Source organism: Ursus arctos, unplaced genomic scaffold (genome assembly GCF_023065955.2).
Source record: "Ursus arctos isolate Adak ecotype North America unplaced genomic scaffold, UrsArc2.0 scaffold_9, whole genome shotgun sequence".
Taxonomy (NCBI): Eukaryota; Metazoa; Chordata; class Mammalia; order Carnivora; family Ursidae; genus Ursus; species Ursus arctos.
The window spans coordinates 58,736,759-58,755,692 of NW_026623111.1; the positions used below are offsets into that span (position 1 = coordinate 58,736,759).

General features: G+C 40.0%; 1 protein-coding gene across 14 annotated transcripts in view; it reads right to left on the minus strand.

Annotated features, from left to right (window-relative positions):
* CCDC158 (coiled-coil domain containing 158) overlaps positions 1-18,934 on the minus strand; it is an 86,379-nt gene that overhangs the window by 39,029 nt on the left and 28,416 nt on the right. For 12 of the 14 annotated variants that reach the window (XM_026509925.4, XM_057309820.1, XM_044388157.3 and 9 more), the window contains 9 exons: positions 14,005-14,124; positions 12,055-12,252; positions 10,456-10,938; positions 7,377-7,566; positions 5,278-5,430; positions 4,892-5,004; positions 2,684-2,842; positions 1,639-1,731; positions 682-807 (listed from right to left, as the gene is read on the minus strand). In XM_026509925.4, coding sequence (XP_026365710.1) covers positions 682-807; positions 1,639-1,731; positions 2,684-2,842; positions 4,892-5,004; positions 5,278-5,430; positions 7,377-7,566; positions 10,456-10,938; positions 12,055-12,252; positions 14,005-14,124 — 1,635 coding nt within the window. The remainder of the gene's footprint in view (positions 1-681; positions 808-1,638; positions 1,732-2,683; positions 2,843-4,891; positions 5,005-5,277; positions 5,431-7,376; positions 7,567-10,455; positions 10,939-12,054; positions 12,253-14,004; positions 14,125-18,934) is intronic. The other 2 variants (XM_026509921.4, XM_048212037.2) reach the window with 1 other exon arrangement.

Here is an 18,934-nt window from a genome sequence, read left to right on the forward strand (position 1 = left end):
GGCCATCGATTGATGAATGGATAAAGAAGATGTGCTATATATATATATATACATACTGGGATGTTACTCAGCCACAAAAAGAATGAAATTTTGCCATTTGCAATGATATGGCTGGAGCTGGAGTGTATAATGCTAAGTGAAACAGTCAGTCAGAGAAAGACGAATACCTTATCATTTCACTCATATATGTAATTTAAGAAACAAAAAAAAAGAGCAAAGGGAAAAAAGAGACAGACCAAGAAACAGATCTTTAATTATAGAGAACAAACTGATGGTCACCAGAGGGGAGGTGCATGGCAGGGTGGCCTAAAGAGGTGATGGGATTAAGGAGCGCACTTGTTGTGATGGGCACAGGGTGATGTATGGAAGTGCTGAATCACTATATGTACACGTGAAATTAATAGAACACTGTATGTTAACAAAGCAGAATTAAAATGAAAACCTAAAAAAAAACCCCAATTATTGTTAACATTAATCCCACTGGATATTTTATCTGTCTTCCCCAGAGGAAACATCAAATAGTGAAGTAAAGATTTTCATTCATCTGGTCTATATAAATCTAAAATTTGGTAACTGAAAATGTCATAACTATAGATGTATTTTTCAATGAAATTCTTTTCAATTTAAAATTATTTACATATCAGGTCATTTGCATGGCGGATTCTGAGACTAGCGGCTTACATGAGACAGGAAGCTGGCTGTGGACTGGGACGACGGTACATTAGAATGAGAACGGGCAGCTGAGGACGGCTGTAGAAGGCGCGGCTTCACAGAAGTATTTGAGGTGTATCCAGGACCCTGAAGTTCCTAGAAAGCAAGAGAGATGTGAGCAAAAACAACTGTCGACCTACACCTAGAACTGTGAAGTCAAATGTATTTTGCAAACATAATCTCAGTCTCAGGTGTTGAATGAACATCTACAAAGTCATAAACCAAAGTATCAAGCAAGATGCTTCTAAGTTACTCTTTGAAGACGAAGCTTATGCTTAGGAAGATGGCTTCACGCTGCTAACTGTAAAGAGCATCTGAGATGTGAAAACACTGTGGATGGTACGCTGTGAAGCTGGTTTCTAAGTTTTGCCAAAGACGCCATGCTGGTTCTGGCATACTACTAAGAAAGGCCCTCTAGAACTGCGGAGTGCTCTAGCCTGTGCAAGGATCTAGTATGAAGACTTTCCTGTATGTCTGCAACTCTAAAATATACTTGGAACACAGACAGCTATGTCAACGGAAAATGTACCGTTTTCAAAAGAACACGTGTTTCTGTCATGCAGATTAAATCATTTTTGCTATTCTCCAAGCAAGCTAAACATGCTCGCATGTTGGGGCGTTGCACTTGCTTGACCCCCTTCTGTATGGAAAATTCTTCCTCAGGTATCCTCAAGGCACACCTGAAGAAGGTGTTCACCTCTCTTACTATAAACTTAACACAGAGTACGGTGCTTCAATCTGTTATGTTAGGAGAAGGCTGGGTATAGAATGCAGTGCTGTTTATACAGATTTCATAATCACTAGTATGAGATAACGTTAAAGGACACCTGCATGTATCTACGGCATATGAAGAAAATACATAAGTATATCAAAGAACAGCATTATTTTTTGCTTAAACTATTTATGATGAAAAAAAAAAGACCTCACTTTTACATCCAAAGTGTGTTGAAGTTTCAGGCGCACAGATTCTTGCTCCTGACGCTGTATGATATCTTGACATTCTGCAAACTGCAAAGATGCCTACGATCAAGCAACCACATGTGGTTTATCCTCTGTTCTCTATACAGTTTTATTTTATCAATCTATAAATACTGAGTTGCCATCTCTTCAAGGGAACTTCCCCACTCTTAGCACACTAACTTGCATTTCATCTATTTACTGTATTCAGTAAACTTAGAACAATTGGAGGCCATGGCTTTATTCTCTGTGTCCCCAGCATCTACAAAGCCTTTAGTATGAGAAGGGCATTCAAGAGAATGAAGAAGCTAAGGGGGAAATGAGAAATAGCTTTAGCAATATAAAAAATGTACAGAGAAATAACAACTGAAATTCACTGAGTCAATATATCATGTTTTAAAATCAAAGTTGATATAGGAGGGATCACAGGTCATTTTACCTAACGACGCTCCGATTTCTTAAGAATCAAGGACTAGTCTGAGTACATTTTTAGCCTTCCAGAGTTCTCAGGTGACAAGAAAGATTTATTCCTCTATGATAAACGGCAATTACAAACACAGTGTCATTAATGCTTCTCATTCTTTAAGCTGTGTTTTCTGCCTGCATTTTCTGGACCCTAACAAATGTCAGACAGTAGCATTATGCTATCATTCTATGGATATCATGAACAGACTGTACTCTAACTAGTGTTCAAGTCATTCTGTGGCAGTAAGTTACACTGGAGACATTTTTATTTATTCAGTCCACTGAGGACATCAGGAGCATCTTACGTCTTATACCTTACTGCCACTGTGACTGTGTTAGCCTGAAAAAGAGAATTTTGTAAAATGTATGCGTTATAACTATGTTTAAAAGCTTAGAAGAGCTTTCTCCATAGGATATGGTTTTTCCTTGTGCTAGGTGACTGTGATATAATAGCGATTTGGTTCCTAACAACATGGAGCTTTTATTCAGAACAAATCTAGTTAATAGCTATTTAGTTGATAATTACTTTACACATTTAGTTAATAACTACCTTATCAAGAGCAACTTCCATATTAGCAACCTTTTCTTTCAAACGGCGTTCCTGGGATCTCAGGACCTCCAGTTCCCCAGCCATCTTGTTTTTTTCTGTTGCAACGGTACTCAGTTCCTGGCTTAATTTATTCTTCTCTTCTTTTAGAAAATGCTTTTCCTATAATTATAGAGGAAAAAATATCAGAAATAATATGCTGACATAGATGCTCAGACATGATGGAAATATGAAACTTTATATATAAAGACTTGAACTACAGTTTAATTCATATGCCATTTAATTGCTTCTGAGTTGGAGATGGGAGCTATTCGAATTGTTATCACATACTCTTTTATTTTTATCACTACTGATAATATTACTTCTTTCTAGGCCTATTAAGTCTTAGGTAAAACCTACAAAACATGTAATAACTATGTTGCATAAAAAGAGACGGCATTATGGTAAATTGAGATTGAGTAATCATACACTGAATTTTATTGAAATTTGTTTAAAACGACAAAAGAGATTTAAAGAAGATGCCTTTATTTGGGAGCTTTGTGGGTTTCTATTTTGTTTCAAGGTTGAATATTCATTTCACAAATGCCTACTGCAGACCCTAAAAAGATGGGACACACAGTTCCTGCCCTTGAGGTCCAGTGATAAGAATGAGCTTATTGATATTCTTCTGGAGAGTCTTTGGTATTCAACAAAATTTGATTGAAATTCATTCACATTCCTTTAAAAAATAGCGTGGAATAGGGAGACAAAAAGAAATGCATAGTAGTCAAGTTATCTCAACTTACTGAGTCTGTATTTCTTTAAATATATGTTTCTTTCTTTGAGAAAATATTTAATGTAAACAAGGTAGACAGTATTGCCACTGTAATAAACCTTTTGGGTGGAAATAATTGTTTTTTCTGATTAGTTAGACAGAAAAGGCTTCAGAAAGAAAGATTAATTTGACAAGTTGTCTCCTTTCTGTTTGAAGGGAAATGTCCGTGGGTTTTGATGAAACCCTTCCTCTGGGCGGGGGCAGGCACCTGTTATGACAGCAGGCAGTGACCTCTAATGCCCTAAGATTCCCCAGGGCAGATGAAGATAGCACTGCTTTAGGTCCCAAATGGGCAAATAATGGAAGAAGAAAAAGAAAAAAACAAAAAACAAATTTAGGATAAGAGAAAAGGAGGGAAGAAAAAAATAGGAAAGAACCCAAACGAGGCAATAACTAAGTCATATCATGAGGGGTCTGCACAAACACATGCATTTGCACATATTCGGGACTGTCAGCCTCACTCTGAAGAAGGATGTCAGCAGCTCCTTCTGGGTATGGGGAAAGCAATGACTTGAGCTGCACCTGTCTTCTATGCATGCTCTTTACTACCTCACCTTCGTTACAGTCAGTCCTGATGTAACTTCTTTTGAAAATGTTGATTTGTTCCAAAGTGACTGATGTATCAGGGATATCTGAGCACAACACTGATTTCACACTTACTATGCAGTTTCATTTACAAGAAATACTAAGTCAACACAAAACTGCACCCAGCCAAACAGAGCTGCGTAGGAATACACAAAAAGCATACATGCACACTCCTCAAACACCCATCTACCACTGCCTCAGTTTACCTTGTGTTAGGAGTCACATCCACGCACATCCGGTTTGTAGAAAATCCCCCTTCTACCCCCTCATAATACCTGACAAGCCACAACCTTCTGGCGCACACTTTCACAAGCAAACTTCAGGTCTTTTTTCAAGCTAAAGGGCCATATTTACTGTGTTACTTGTGTATTTCTTCACCATTTAACATGTAACATGTGTCAAACTGGGCTACCATTTTCATTCGGTTCCTATCTTTTGGACGTCACTGATGAAATCCGTTAGTGAGACGCTCCTAATCCCACGGCTCTCAGCACCCCCAGGGCTTGTACTACACAATATGGCGAGCACAGTGATTTTAAGAACATACATGTCACATTATTTAAGAAAACACAGATCACATAAAATCACTCTGTCTCTACCAAGAATGTCCTTTTGCCCATTTTCTGCACTTAAAACACTAGCTCTTTCAAGATCCTCCTCAACTGTTCCTTCAGGAGCTTTTCCCTCATTCCCTTGGTCAGAAATAACCTCACGTCTCCGTTGTACTTTGTGACTCTGCTGTGGCTTCTCCTGCCTGAGCATATTAAAGAGTGAACAGATTGGCTTCCTCCACTCTGAGGACAGGGACTCACCTTATTTGCATTTGTCATTGCCTCTTCCAAAAATTGTATCTTGCTCTGAAGGGCATCTATTTGACCTCTTTTAGCTGTGATTTGCTTTTGCATCCCCATTGCCACTTTCATAGCTGGGGGGAAAAAAGGAAGTAATCTGCCTTAGTCAAAGAGCCACAGGAAAAGATTCAGATACTTGAGGGATTATATTAAGCACATGGCATTTTCCCTAAAAAACCCTGAGTAGAACAACTGCCATCTAACACCCGTTGTTGGTGCCTATCACTGTGTGTCTCTCCCATCATGTGGCACCCGAAGAGGTGGCAGGCGATGTACCCAAGTTTGTATCTTAATACATCTAGACCAACGGAATGGAACACAGAAGAATAAAACCCAGGGAAGCATACCATGACCATCGGATCCTTCCATTGACTTCAGTGTATTTCTCGTTTGTTCAAGTTCAGATTGTGCCGACTTTAATTGCATTTTCAGTTTATTTGTAGTAGTTTCCATTTCTTCAGTTTTGTTTCGAAAGTTCCTTTTTAAGACTTCATAGTCCTCTGTACCATGTCATAAGAAGAGATGGTTACTTTTGTCTATTCCATTGCATGAAGTGTATTTTATTTGTGACTAATGATTACAGAATTTTAGAGCTGCAAGAGACTTCATTTAGCTACATCATCAGCTGTTATAGAAATTCAATGTCTGGTCACATTTCCCGAGTGGCTCCTCCTCCTGTACCCCCTACTAGTCACTGCTTTCTCCCAGCCAGTGCAATGGGCGCACATCCACTGCATCGCTCTTGGATGGTCATATCTACCACAACAGATCTCACCACCATCCGTACGTAGGTGAACCTCCATGATGCGATAAGTAACCTGAGGTTGCCATGTGTTCTGTCTTTTTATCTCTAGTAATTATTAAAATACTTGGCATGTATTCATAATTCTATACAAGAACACACACCCACACACCTGCTCAACTTCTTTTATATTTATATATGATAGATTTGTACATAAAAGGAACAAACACAGCCAAGACCTCTTTGCTGAGATCTAACTGTCTACCCAGACATTTCCATGTGGATGTCCCAGCACCACGCACACCAACTGTCTCACACTGGCTAGATCTCACCCTCCGGCCCTCAAGCCTGCCCCTCCCAATGGTCTCCTTCTCTCAGGTATTGGTGACCGCCGTTCTCCCAATACCACAGACCTAAAACCTGAAGGCCACACATAACTCCTCTAATCACAAAGTACTGTTGTTCAGTAGTCAAAATACTCTTCTTTCTCTCATTCTCACTGCCTCTGCCTTGGTTCAAGTTTTCATAGCTTCCTGGGGCCACAGCAAAATCCTCTTTACCTGGCTGGCCTCTGGCCCTATAGTCTTGCCTTTCACTATTTACTTGCCCAGACACTGTCCTTTCAAAATGTAAATCTGATGACAATAATCTCATACTTAATATCTTTTGCTGGCTCCTCATTGTCTGGCTCTGCCTATCTACTCTGCCTCATTTCGCAGCCCTTGTTCCTTTGCACTTTTACTCAAATACTTCTGGGGTCACATTGTTATTTCATGCCTTGTGCTTTTGCCTATACTGTTCTCTCTGCCTGGGTCCCTTCCACCTCTTTTTTACCTGCCAAATTCCTTTTCTTCCTTCAAATTTAGCAGAGGAGGTGTGAATGCTATAGGACACTGATTCTCTACACTCTCCTCCGTCTGCACCCAGCACACCATGCCTCCTCCACTGTTCTGCGACCCATTCTATAGAGGTCTGGCTCCCAGCTAGCTGGGAACCTCACTATTGTGTTTCTAGGGCCTATCTCAGTATCTGGCCTAGTAAATGCTCAGGAATCCTTGACTCTGTGTGTGTGTGTGTATGTGTGTGTGTGTGTGTGTGTAGTAAATGATACCTGCACCACACTAACCATGAACTAGAAATGTTTTGTTTTTAAATTTAAGATCTTGATTGATTTTTCAAGAAATCTGCACAAGTCTGTTTATGTTGCTTCATTATGAAACCTTTAATCAAGCTATTCGACTTAAAGGACTCAAGGTTTCCACTTCCCTCACCCTTTTCTTGAAAACTCAGTAAAGAGGGGCGCCTGAGTGGCTCTGTCAGTTAAGCATCTGACTCTTGGTTTCAGCTCAGGTCATGATCTTGGGGTTGTGAGACTGAGTCACCTGGTGTGTTTTGCTTCTCTCCCTCTGCCCCTCCCCCCACTCACACACACTGGCTGTCTCTCTCTCTCAAATAAATTAATAAATCTTAAAAAAAAAAACTCAGTAAAGAATTTCATGGACTCTGAGGGTTGACTAAAATCAACAGTTACTGAGTGCAAGATACGGGAGCTCTGTAAGCAGAAGCAGGATTTCGGGGCAGCATTATTCTCCCCGTGTATGATGTGGGATGAGCGGCCATTTTTTGCAATAGTCCTAGCATCCAAGCTGGACCTCGCTGGCAGCGCTCCGAGTTGTCAGCAGAATTTGAACTGAAGTAACATACCTGTAAGACTGTTCAACTCACTCCTACTAGTTTTCACCTCATTTAATAACTGATCTCTCTCCTGTTTGATGTCCTTCACTGCACGGAGCCGCTCAGAGCCTGCATTCACCAGCTTCACCTTCTCCAGCTCCAGGTCACTCACTCGGGCCTCAAGCTCCCGTATCTTTGCATCTTTCTTATCTTTTAAAATCTAAATATAAGGATAAATACAAAGGACAGAGTAAGAAGAAAAAAAATGTACATGTACTTATAGTGGACACTGTATTAGTATCTTCTCTATATTTAATATCTTTTCACTCTCTCCTAGAATATTAAATTTCTATCTTATTATAAAACCTCAATAGTAAATGGCAAAGCAAAAGGAGTACTTTACCTTTCTTTTAACCTTAGATGTCAATTTCCAGTACCCTTTGCAGTAACTCTTCATTATTCCTATTCCTACTTTTTCACTCCAAAGAACACCTACTCTGTACTGAGCACCTGCTCTGTGCCAGGCACTATTTTACATGTTGGGACAGAGCAGCAGGGCAGGACTGGGGTGACACAAGTGAGGCCCCAGGTAAGGCCTCCCTGAGCTCAGTCCTAGGTGCCTTACTAACCTTACCCTGCCCCAGTCATGAACAGCAGGAAGCAACAGCACTGTCCCCAGGGTGCTTCCATTCCAGGGAGAGGAGACAGACAACAAATATTTAATAGGTAATAATAAGTGACCAAAACAAAGAATAAAAGCAGGTGGGAGGTGGAGGATGAAAGCAGGGGAGGGGCTTTGCATGTAAGACATAAGTTGGTACATAGAAAAGAGCCCAACAGCTATTCTTACTAAAGCCTGCAACAAGCTTGGCCCTTGGCTGGTGTCTGGGAACTTGGATTTGGGAGGGTTCCCACCACTCCAACAGATAAGAGTAGCTCACGGTGCCTAAACCAGTTCTGCAAACAAAATGATTTATGTGGAGCACCTGCCTTCCTTCTGGAAGACAGGACTAGTTGCCAGGCAATGGTGTCGGTGTGACCAGTCCCCAGTAAAAAACCCTGGGGACTGAGTCTCCAATGAGCTTCCCTCACTGGCAACATGTGACACATGCTGTCACAGATTGTTGCTGGGGGAGTTAAGTACATCCTGCATGACTCTGCAGGAGAGGAGTTCTGGAAGCCTGTGCCTAGCTTTCTCCGTGTACCTTTTCTCTTTGGTGATTTTGCTTTACATCATTTCACTGTAATAAATTGCACCCAGGAGCACAACTACATGCTGAGTCCTGTGATTCATCCTAGCAAATGGCTGAAACTGGGGGTGGTCCTGGGGACCCTAACCCTCTCTGCTGGGCAGAAACCTCAAAGAGGGAGGTAAAGGAGCAAGCCATGTGACAGGCTCCGGGACAGCTCTAGGCAGAGGTAAGTGTTCAAGGAGCAGCAAGGCCATCAGAATGGCTGGTGGAAACCAGAATATGCTACCCCAAACATGCCTCTTTGGCATAAGGAATATTTTGAGCTGATTATTTCGAGAAATAGCAGGCACAGGAGAAGGTCTGGAAACAGAAGGATACTTATATTTATAAAGGAAGTCTCCATTTATAAGGAGGTCTCTCTCTCTCTGACCAGGAAAGGAAGGATGACTCTAAATTAGGAGAGAATCTTATCAATAGGGAAAGCATGGCTTAAATCTACAAAACAAACCTCATTCCTTTACTCATAATTTTCCTGGTCACCTTCCCATGACTTGCCCCTCCCACATCCTTCTTTCAGCTAAAGATGGTATTTAAGCCTGAATTCTAAGCCACCTCTCTGAGTTACTCATTTCCCTGGGTTTTTCCCTTGTTTATACGAGATTTATTTATTTTAAGATTTTATTTATTTGAGAGAGAGAGGCACGAGCAGGGGGAGGGGCAGAGGGAGAAGCAGACTTCCACTGAGCAGGGAGCCAGATGAGAGGGCTCAATCCTGGGACTCCGGGATCATGACCTGAGCTGAGGGCTGATGCTTAACCAACTGAGCCACCCAGGCGCCCCCTTATGAGATATACTTATTAATAAATTTCTTTGCTCTTCTCTTATTGATCTGTCTTGGTTACCGAGAATTTAGAAAGACAGAGGGAGAAGGATTTCTCCTGCTCCACGGTGGAGTGGACTGAGCATGAGGAGGAAGTAGTCAGAGATGAAGTCAGAGAGGGAGCCATGGGCAAGACTGGCCTCAGAGGCAATGTAAGGATGTGAAAGTTCATCCTGAGTGAAGTAAGAAGCCATTGGAGAGTTTTGAACATGGGAGTGATAAAATATAATTTTAAGTTTAAAATACAACTCTGGCTCCTACATGAAGAAAAAACCATGGTGGGGTGAAGATAGGAGTGGTCTTGCAGTGGCGGCGTTTCCACCAACAGTGTATGGGTATTCCTTTTTAAAAAAAAAGTTTTAAAGTAGGCTCCACGCCCATCATAGAGCCTGATGCAGGGCCTGAACTCACGACCCTGCAATCAAGACCTGAGCTGAAATCTACAGTTGGATGCTTAACTGATTGAGCCACCCAGGCACCCTGAGTGTTCCTTTTTCTCCACATCCTTGCCAACACCTGTTTGAAGACGGGCGTCTTCCCTATGCTATGTGTCCAAGTTCAAGCTGGTGTTGTATGGAAGTGGTGAATCACTATCTTGTACACCTGAAACTAACATGACAAACTATGTTAACTGTTCTTTTGTTTCACAGATATGGAAGCCAAGATTTAGCAAACAATGCAGTGTTTTAGTCACTGAGTGGTGAGAGATGGGATTCGATGATAGGTCTGGCTGGAGAGGGAGAAAATACTTCAACCTGTGGGATAAGAAATGGTTTCATAAGGAAACTGGATTTTCTGATTTTTTTTCTCTTTCGTATCGGTAGTCCTAAACCATTTTGGGGCCACCCATTCCTTTTGGAATCTAATAAAAGTATAGATCCTTTCTCACCAAAACACACAGATGCACAAATAGTTTCAAACAATCTCAGAAGGTCCACAGACTCTCTTCACAGAGCCCCTCTTCAGTGACTTAAGTCAACTTCCTTATGAGGGGAGAGATATTTCCGAAGCTAAATCGCCAAAACCCTCCACAGACCTTGAATTCCTGTAGCTCCAGTCTCCTATCGTTGATCTCCTTCTCCAGCTGAGCCTTTTCGACCTGCATGGCACCAGCAGTTCGTCCGTGCTGGCCGACCAGCTGGGTCATGTTCTCAATCTGCTGTCGCAAAATCTCGATCACCTTGTCCTTCTCTGCCATCTGGAGCCTCAGGGCCTCACACTCGGTCTGCACGTTTCTGAGGTGATCGCCCTCTGTTTTCAAGTGCTGCAGCTCCTGCAATTTCAAGTCCACCCGGGAGCGCAGCTTCGTGATCTCTGAATTGGTAGCTTCGATGGCTCTCTCCTTCTCCTGGAGGGAAACGGTCAGGTCCGATACGGTCCTCTCTGAGCTCTCCAGAGTCATCTTCTTGGCGGTCAACTCTTCCACCACTTTGCGGAGCATCTCTTTGGTGGATTCAAGCTGAGCAGTCAAGGAGGACACTTTTTCTAGACTTTCATTCTTTCCCTGAATTGCTGCCATCTGAGTGTTGAAGAAAAGAAACCTTCATGGATTTGGGCAGATAGGTAGAGGCAACCTCAAGAGTTTAACAAGTTAGCTCACAAACATGAAATCATGAATCTGATACTATCTTCTTAGGCTCACTCAAATCGTTTTGCTGTCAGAACTCTGTACAGACCACAGACCAACTTAAGTTAATTAGGCCAAGGTGGAGAGACGTTAATTAAATAATGATGTTCCTCTAGAATGGCTTTCTAGGGTGGGAGCTTGGGAAGTTTCCTCTGAGGGTGTTTTCTGTACCAATTTAAATGCGAATGGGGGCAGTGTGACAGGACTGAAGAAACTGCTCTTCCTCACTATTTCCCTCCAACTTGCCCCTTCATTCTACCTCTGAGAGAAAAGTGAATAATGGCTTTTATCCCACACACACTCACATTCTCCGGTCCTTGTCCAGAAAAGAGTAAGAATCTCACTCCCAGTTGCTCCTCTCATCTTTCTTCTTGCCCAGGTTGGGCTGAAGAGTAGGAAAATGGTTTGCCTGGATTCTAAGCCAAGACTAGTCCCTTTGGTTTGCTTTCATATTTTGGGAAGCTTACTCTTTTGTGGGATGCTTTTTATGTCTCTGTGGCAATACCTGGCATTGGAACCACGTCCTTCCAGTACTAAAGGTTCGGGGCTGTTAATAAAGCATTCCACATTTTGCCGGAAATGGACTGCATCCATCTTGTGTATGTATCAGTCTCAATCAGTTTGGGGGAAAACCAAAACCAAAAAAACCTCTGTTGGAAACCTTCGACCCTGCTGTTCCTCAGATCTCCCTATGGTTTGATGCTTTTCTGAAATTAGCAATTATCAGGTTACCAATTTCTAGGTGAAAATCAAATGGCAATTGGATGGCAATTTCATTACTCAACAATGAACAAAAATGAGATGAAGCTTATTTTATTTAATCAGTGGTCAAAAATATAGAAATAAATAACAGGTGTTCATAACTTGCTCAAAGAATCCCTAGCTCTATTTTAGGGCTATTTTTAGGCCCATACATGTTTTTTTTTTAAAAAGCTCTACCGGTAACACATAAAACATATTTTTCCCTCCGAAGAGACTGTTGGGGGGAGCCGTCCCCGTCCTGCCTACCTGCCGTTCCATCTGGCCCTGACACTCGCTCTTCATGGCCTTGAGGAGGGCTTCCAGGCGCTGCACCTCCATGTTCCTGTCGTCAAGCTCCCGCCGCAGGTGGTCGATGGTGATGCTGTTGCCCGTGTCCCGGTCCCACAGACGCTTGTTCTGCTCCTTCTCCAGACTCAGCTCCTTCTCTCTTTTATGTAGATCAGCCTACAAGAAGTGAGGCATGTTCCCCAATTTGTATTAAATATCTAAAGTAAAACTCTTATTTTCCTTGTATCATTTTTGGAGGTTTTATGTGAGTGGAGAAGTCTTTGACTTTAGAATCTTATTTTTTAATGGGTTAAGAGCAACTATTCACTAGATAAATAAGCTAACATTTTGCTTATAATTTCTTGCATTACAAGTAAATCTCAATGGACTAGACCCCAAACAATATAAAATGAAAAGAAAAACATGATAGATTTTTCAAGTCATCCTGTTTTTAAATTTTGGATTTTCTAGCAAAGGCAAGATGCCTCGCATCAGGTGTGCTCCCGTAATAAAGAAACGCTCAAAAGCCGGAAAGAATAGCAATAGTAATGTGGTTAAGTGCTTCAGAAATGACAGAATAGCATTTGGTACTGGGAGTGGAGTAGCAGTTGGCTGTGAATAGAATTATCTCCCTCTTCAGTAGCTAAAAAAATACATAGTGAGTGTTTACTGTTAGCAAAAACTAAAAGAGTAAGAGAAACAAAGACACACAGATCTTCAAAGGACTTATCATCCAAAGGGGAAGGGAAGACACAAACACAAAGAACTGGAAGTGGTTTTTCATTGAAGAGACAGAGCTAAGCAATAGCAGAGAGAGATCAGTGAGGAGATCAAATACTTCAAGAAGGCATTTGAGTTGGACCTCGCCAACAGCTGGGAGGTGCAGAGATCAGGAAGAAGGGACTGGAAAGGGATTTGAGTGGTTTGGTTGGAGCACTGGGCATATGTAGAGAGAAAAGACTGGAATGGTAAACTGGGGCTGGATCATGAACGTCTTGAAAGGTAGGGAGTATGATTTTTATGGGGAATGTAATTTTTGAATTAGAGTGACATAATCAGAGTGATATTTTAGAAAAATGAGCATGGCAGCACTTTATGGGCCGGACTGAAGAGGGGAAAGCCTGGAGGTAGGAACCCTAGTTAAGGAGACACTGCCCTGCTCCAGGTCTAATGAGGGGCTTGGACAAAGGGGTAATGGGGGTAAGGATGAAAAGGAGAGGAGGGCTTTCAGGGTCTTTCAGACAATCTGCAAGATTTTCAAATTAGATCTGAGGACCTACTGGGGGGGAAAGGAATGAAGGATTATCCCAAGGTTCGGAGCTTGTCCCATACAAGACAGCTCTACCTTTGGCACTGGCCCGTCAAACCCCATGTCAGCCTATGAAGGACGGCTCCACTGGCCAAGAGCGCTACAGCCTACGGAGCGTCTGGGAGTGAGAGAGAAATTTATTCTACTGTCCCGCTAATACCACGCAAAGGAGTGCTGAACATTTCTTTCCCAAAATTTCTCAGCCTCTAGTACCTCTAACAGGGCACAGTCAGCTTCACTATTATTGGAATCTTATTTCCTTTTAAAAAAAATTTTTTTAACCTAAACTTCCTTTCAAGCTGTCTGTGTTTTGAATGTTATTTGGCTTTAAAATAAACACTCAATACTACCTCAATTTAACCAAATACATTTATCTAATTGAAAGATGGGCCGTTTGAAGGCTAGCGTCACCTAACTTATAAGCTGTAACTGCTTAAAGAAAAAAAATAGGTAAAGTTTAGAATATTATTTATATGCAAAACTTGAATAACGTCAAGACAGTCTATTGTGTATGTATGCACAAATATTATGTAAAATTTGTAATTTTATAAATAAAACCAGTTTTGTGAAATATTTTGGTGAGAAACGTCCCAGAATTAGTATTTAGAGCATAGTCTTACCAACAGCTTTTGAAGCTGATCGTCCAAATTTCCAGATTCCTGACTGAACTGGTCACGTTCCGTCCGTGCCTCGGTTAGCTCTGAGTTGGCAAGGACTAACTGCTTTTCAAGCTCTTCTATCTAAAAGGAAAGCACAAATCAATCTGACTATGTTAGTGGGGAATATAAAATAAATGCAGTCTTTGGGAAACAAATGTTATTATTTGGGGGGCAAAAATAAAAGCTTATTATGTTTTGCAAAGTTTTCTAAACTTAAGATCTATGTAGAATTTGATTTAGCCAGGGAAATTAGCCAAAATGAAATATTTGATACTCTTAGATAGGGGCATTGTCTGTAATCTTTTTTACACTATTCAAGATTTATCTTCTATGAATGTGTGTTCTGTCATTCGGTATTTAAGACTATCAGCGTTTCAATTACAAAAGGCATCGAATATAAAAGAATGAATGGTAATAACAAGTTTTTCATTATTGTCATTATTAGTCAATTTGGGAAGGATGAACGAACTTACATATATGTATATAAATATATTAATTTAAAATCACTTTAAATTAAATATGTTAATTTAAAATGCTTATATACATATTATGTGTTTCAATCCTCATTTCCTTCAACTATAAAATGGGTGAATACCAATTTTAAAGGACTGGTATAGGTGCATTTTTCTCTGAGAGACAGGGCAGCTGTTTGATCTGTGTGACTATGTGTGTCCATATGTCAATATGCCAGAAGGCCCATCACTGTTACTAGCATTCCTACAGCTCTTGACCTGTAGATGCAAGGTAGGCAAGGAGGTTAAGACTCAGATGATGGAGACTCCAGGTTTGGATTTTAGCTGAGCCACACAAATTCATAATTTAGATACAGATATATTAAAGTAATGAGAACATGTTGATACTTAATGTGATCACCAAAATACTATTTCATCAACCAGTAATAAGAAATCCTTCATAGCTACATAAATGCTACATATTCCTTCTTCTTTCAACAGGCTTCCAGATTTACTATGTCAAGAATAAACTTACTGATTGGTTTGTGGGACAAACTGTGATTCAAATTTCTTAGAGAATATATAAGCAAGACTAATTTTTTCTGGATGACTCTATTTTTTTCTGGACCAGGTTCATTTAAGATCTTCATTTATTAATTCAGCACATATTTATTCATTATATAAACACACATATATGCAACTACCTCTTTGATAAATGCTAAATATGAGTATATAGAATTTATATATCTTTAACTACACACACATATATATGACTTTTAAAAAGTACTTATATCGGATCATCAAACAGTTTCACATTTACCTACAGAGTAGAATCAGAGCCTGCAGGGATTAGAATATACATTTTAATATTTACATTGGATATATTTTAAAAATGACTTTATATTTGACTGTATGTTAGATATAAGCAAATACTTCACAAGAATTAAATGTACATAAAAAAACATTAGGCTACCAATAGAAAAGTCAAAAGATTCTAATAATCCTATAAAGAAGTTCTTGCACTCTCATGCTCCTTTGGGGGGGGGGCATATATAGAAAAAAAAACATACAAAACTCAACCTCTGTGGCACGAGAAGCTTCCTAAGGAAAAAGGAAGAATCTTATCAGTTGATACAATCTCTTCAGCTCTATTATTATTGGGAAAGACCAAATCAGCATACACTTAGTGATGACATTAGGAATACTTAGGAGAAAGCCCACAAACTTTTACTGTGGGTAGACAAATGTAATCAGAGCGGGAACGTGATCAGGCTAAGAGCCAAACACTTTCGGTTCTGGGCCAGGTTCCATCACATGACCTCTCTGAGTTGCAATTTTTTTAATCAATAATTTGAAAAGAATATTCTAGATGATCCTTCAGAGTCCTTTCAATTCTGTGTCTAATATTTTACATGAGAAGAACAGTATTAATAAAGCTGAAATTCTATAATTACCACCTGTCTTTAGAAACAAAATATGGTCAAAGAAACCAGATTCTGAGCTAGAAATTCAATAAGAACACTTTCAATACGAAGAGTTACTCCTAGGACTCGAACATTTTCTAGTCCAAGCACGGCATAAAACTAGTTTCTCTTTGAGCATAGTATTTGTCCATGTGCTTGAAAAGCTTAAATTAAAACCTGCTATTTTGGCAGTTTTCATTTTTTAAAAAAATCCTGGATCACCCTTTGATAACATCAAACTGGATGGTAAAATTCAGGAAGCCAATATTTAAAAAAGAAAAGGAAGAAAAGAACACAGAAAAAGAAAAGAGCCAAGTCTTATGTTTCCTTCTAAGTTTATCAAGCGTCAGAAGTTCCTCCAGACCCCTGCAGGAACATGGGTTTTGTAGTTGTCAGTACTGACTCAACTGCTATAGCTCTGCTTTTACCTTTCACTTTTTAGAGTAGAAATATTTCTGTTACGTCATCAATCAAGAAGAGAAATGGAGAGTGAAAGGGAAAACCACTGAAGTAGCAGCTGAGCTGAACAAACAGCTGTACAAAACACTACAAAGCCTTCTGCAATGTCCCGAATAAATACTGGCTTCCGAGATATATATTAAAGGTTTTTTCTTTTTCTTTTCTTTTCCAATAGCAGCACTGGTTTTCCCTTTCACCATCTATGAATCTACTTTCTGTTTTGGGTCACTGGACAAGTAAGTATTTGGATCTCACTCCAATCTTTACAGTGATTTTAGAGACGTTACCAATCAAGCCAAATTGTATCTTCTGTTTTCTGTGCTCAAAAAGATGACACAGACATTGGATACTGAGGGGTGCTATGGCTCAGCATGGGGGTGCATGGGCAGAACTGCGCAAAGAGGTTTGCACCCTCTTCCGGCACGGGATACAGCTCCAGCCAGTGCTACTAAATCTTTACTTTTTAAGTAGGAAATTCAGCCCCAAATGCTTTCAAGGTAGGACAAATAAACTTAGAATCAAGATCATGAGATATTTTTGTTGTCAAAAAAGCGAAAGTTAAGAGTAAAGCCAAATCTACAGAGCCAATAGTGACAGCTTCTACTGGTCCAAATTCGTAAAGGGGAATTCTGGAGGTTCTCCTAAAATGGGAAGAGAAGAATAGAAAAAAGCATTACAGTAGAACACTTTCGTAAGCTACAAAAGCTACATCTACAATTTTTTTCTGAAACACAGTTTCTATTTTAATCAGCATGAAAATATTTTGTTAATCTGAAGACACACACTGCCCTCCTAAAGGACAATTTATGCTTTCTAGTTGGAAAAGTTTTGTTCAGACCTATCATGTCATCAGTTTTTCTTTAAATAATAAAGACTTTTTTTTGAGGAGTCTGACCTCGGGAGAAAATACTGTTTCTCATAAAATATGTTGATGTGTAGTATCAACACACTCTTTAAAGTTTCTTCTCAGAAAAATCTCACTTTTAATCATAGCTCTTATGTATTATTTTCTTTGATTTTTTTTTAGTGTTATTTGGATAGTATATACTAATATGTTCACTAAAGCAGTAGAAAATAAAAGAGATTTTAAAGCTTTCATAGGCTTTAGCAATGTAAAGTCAAGGTATATGAAAATGAAAGAAATTACACAAGGATTTGTGATTTTTAGATTTTATATTCAATTCATTACAACAAAAGCATTTCATAACAATAGAATATTTCATGACCCCAATGAAACCCTTCTGTTAACCAGCGTGATTTTTCTTGCTCAGTTACACCACGTATTGACGACATTTCAGGCCAAAGTACACTCAACTCTGTATTAACATGACAAGGTAATCATCTCTCAGTGTTCCCTGACTAAAGGGAGTTACTGTTAAGACAGCCTAGTTAATCATCATCTAGGGGTCAACTCCCTATTTTCAGGATGTTGTTATGAATCTCATTGATCTAGATTAAAATTAGCTAAGGCAATATGTCCCCCCTTATTTTTATTAAATGTTGACTTTACTGACAAAATTATTGGTGATCCACTGTTTACATTAGGGCAAAATAAGATAGTGATTCTAACGTCATAGCTGTATGTATCATTACATATTCATACGGGCTCAAAATATTCGTATAAAAAACCTGCAGTCATTCATCGGGATGCTTATGCTTCTACAATGCCAAAGAGATAAATATTTATAACAACTCAAAAGCTGTTTTGTGTTCTTTAGATGTACTGTATTCAGTATTTGTTAAAATTTCCCACCACGCTCAAACTGAAGAGCTGAGCAGCATGGTGCTGTATAGAGACCGTATGTGAATTAGCCAACAATGGGTGCTAGCTTATGGAGGGGTCATTTTTGCAAGCAACATTACAACAGAAAGCTAGAGCACTTCCAAATTATGTAAGAAGACACAACTGAGTTGTGTTTTGCTTAGGACTTCATAGCTTTTCAAAGGGTTTGCCCATAAACAATGAATAATCTTTTCAATAGGTTGAATAGTGATGACTATCAGTTACTATACTGGACAGGAATGCACGAGTTCTCCCATTTCCTCTTGCTGTCAGACTTCCCGTGCTCACTTTCGCCAAGGTGCCTACCTCTACTAGACTGACTACCAGAGCCTCCTTCCACCCTGTGCTGCGCTGAAAGGATCCCCACCCTGCAGGGTGGGATCCAAACCTTTCGTGTAGGCTTGGTCTGCCCAGAAAGGGGTGGACATTCCTGCTATCAATCTTTGGGAAAAAGCTCGCCTGAGAGAAGAAGTTAGAACACAAAAAGCGGGCCTCAGAGAAACAGAAAAGAACAAATGTTTGTCTCTGGGCTTCTGTTTCTTGGTTTAGCCTTTAAAACAGTCTGAAGTTCCTGAAGGCTACTCTTAAGTGGCGGTGGTTGAAATGACCTTGACACGAGGATATAAGCTAAGGGCTAAGCCCGGTGGTCTAGAAGGGCAGTGCTATTCAAACTGCAACCTTCCAGTGAATCATGGTATCAATTTAGTGAGTATCAAACCAGCATCTGAAGAGAA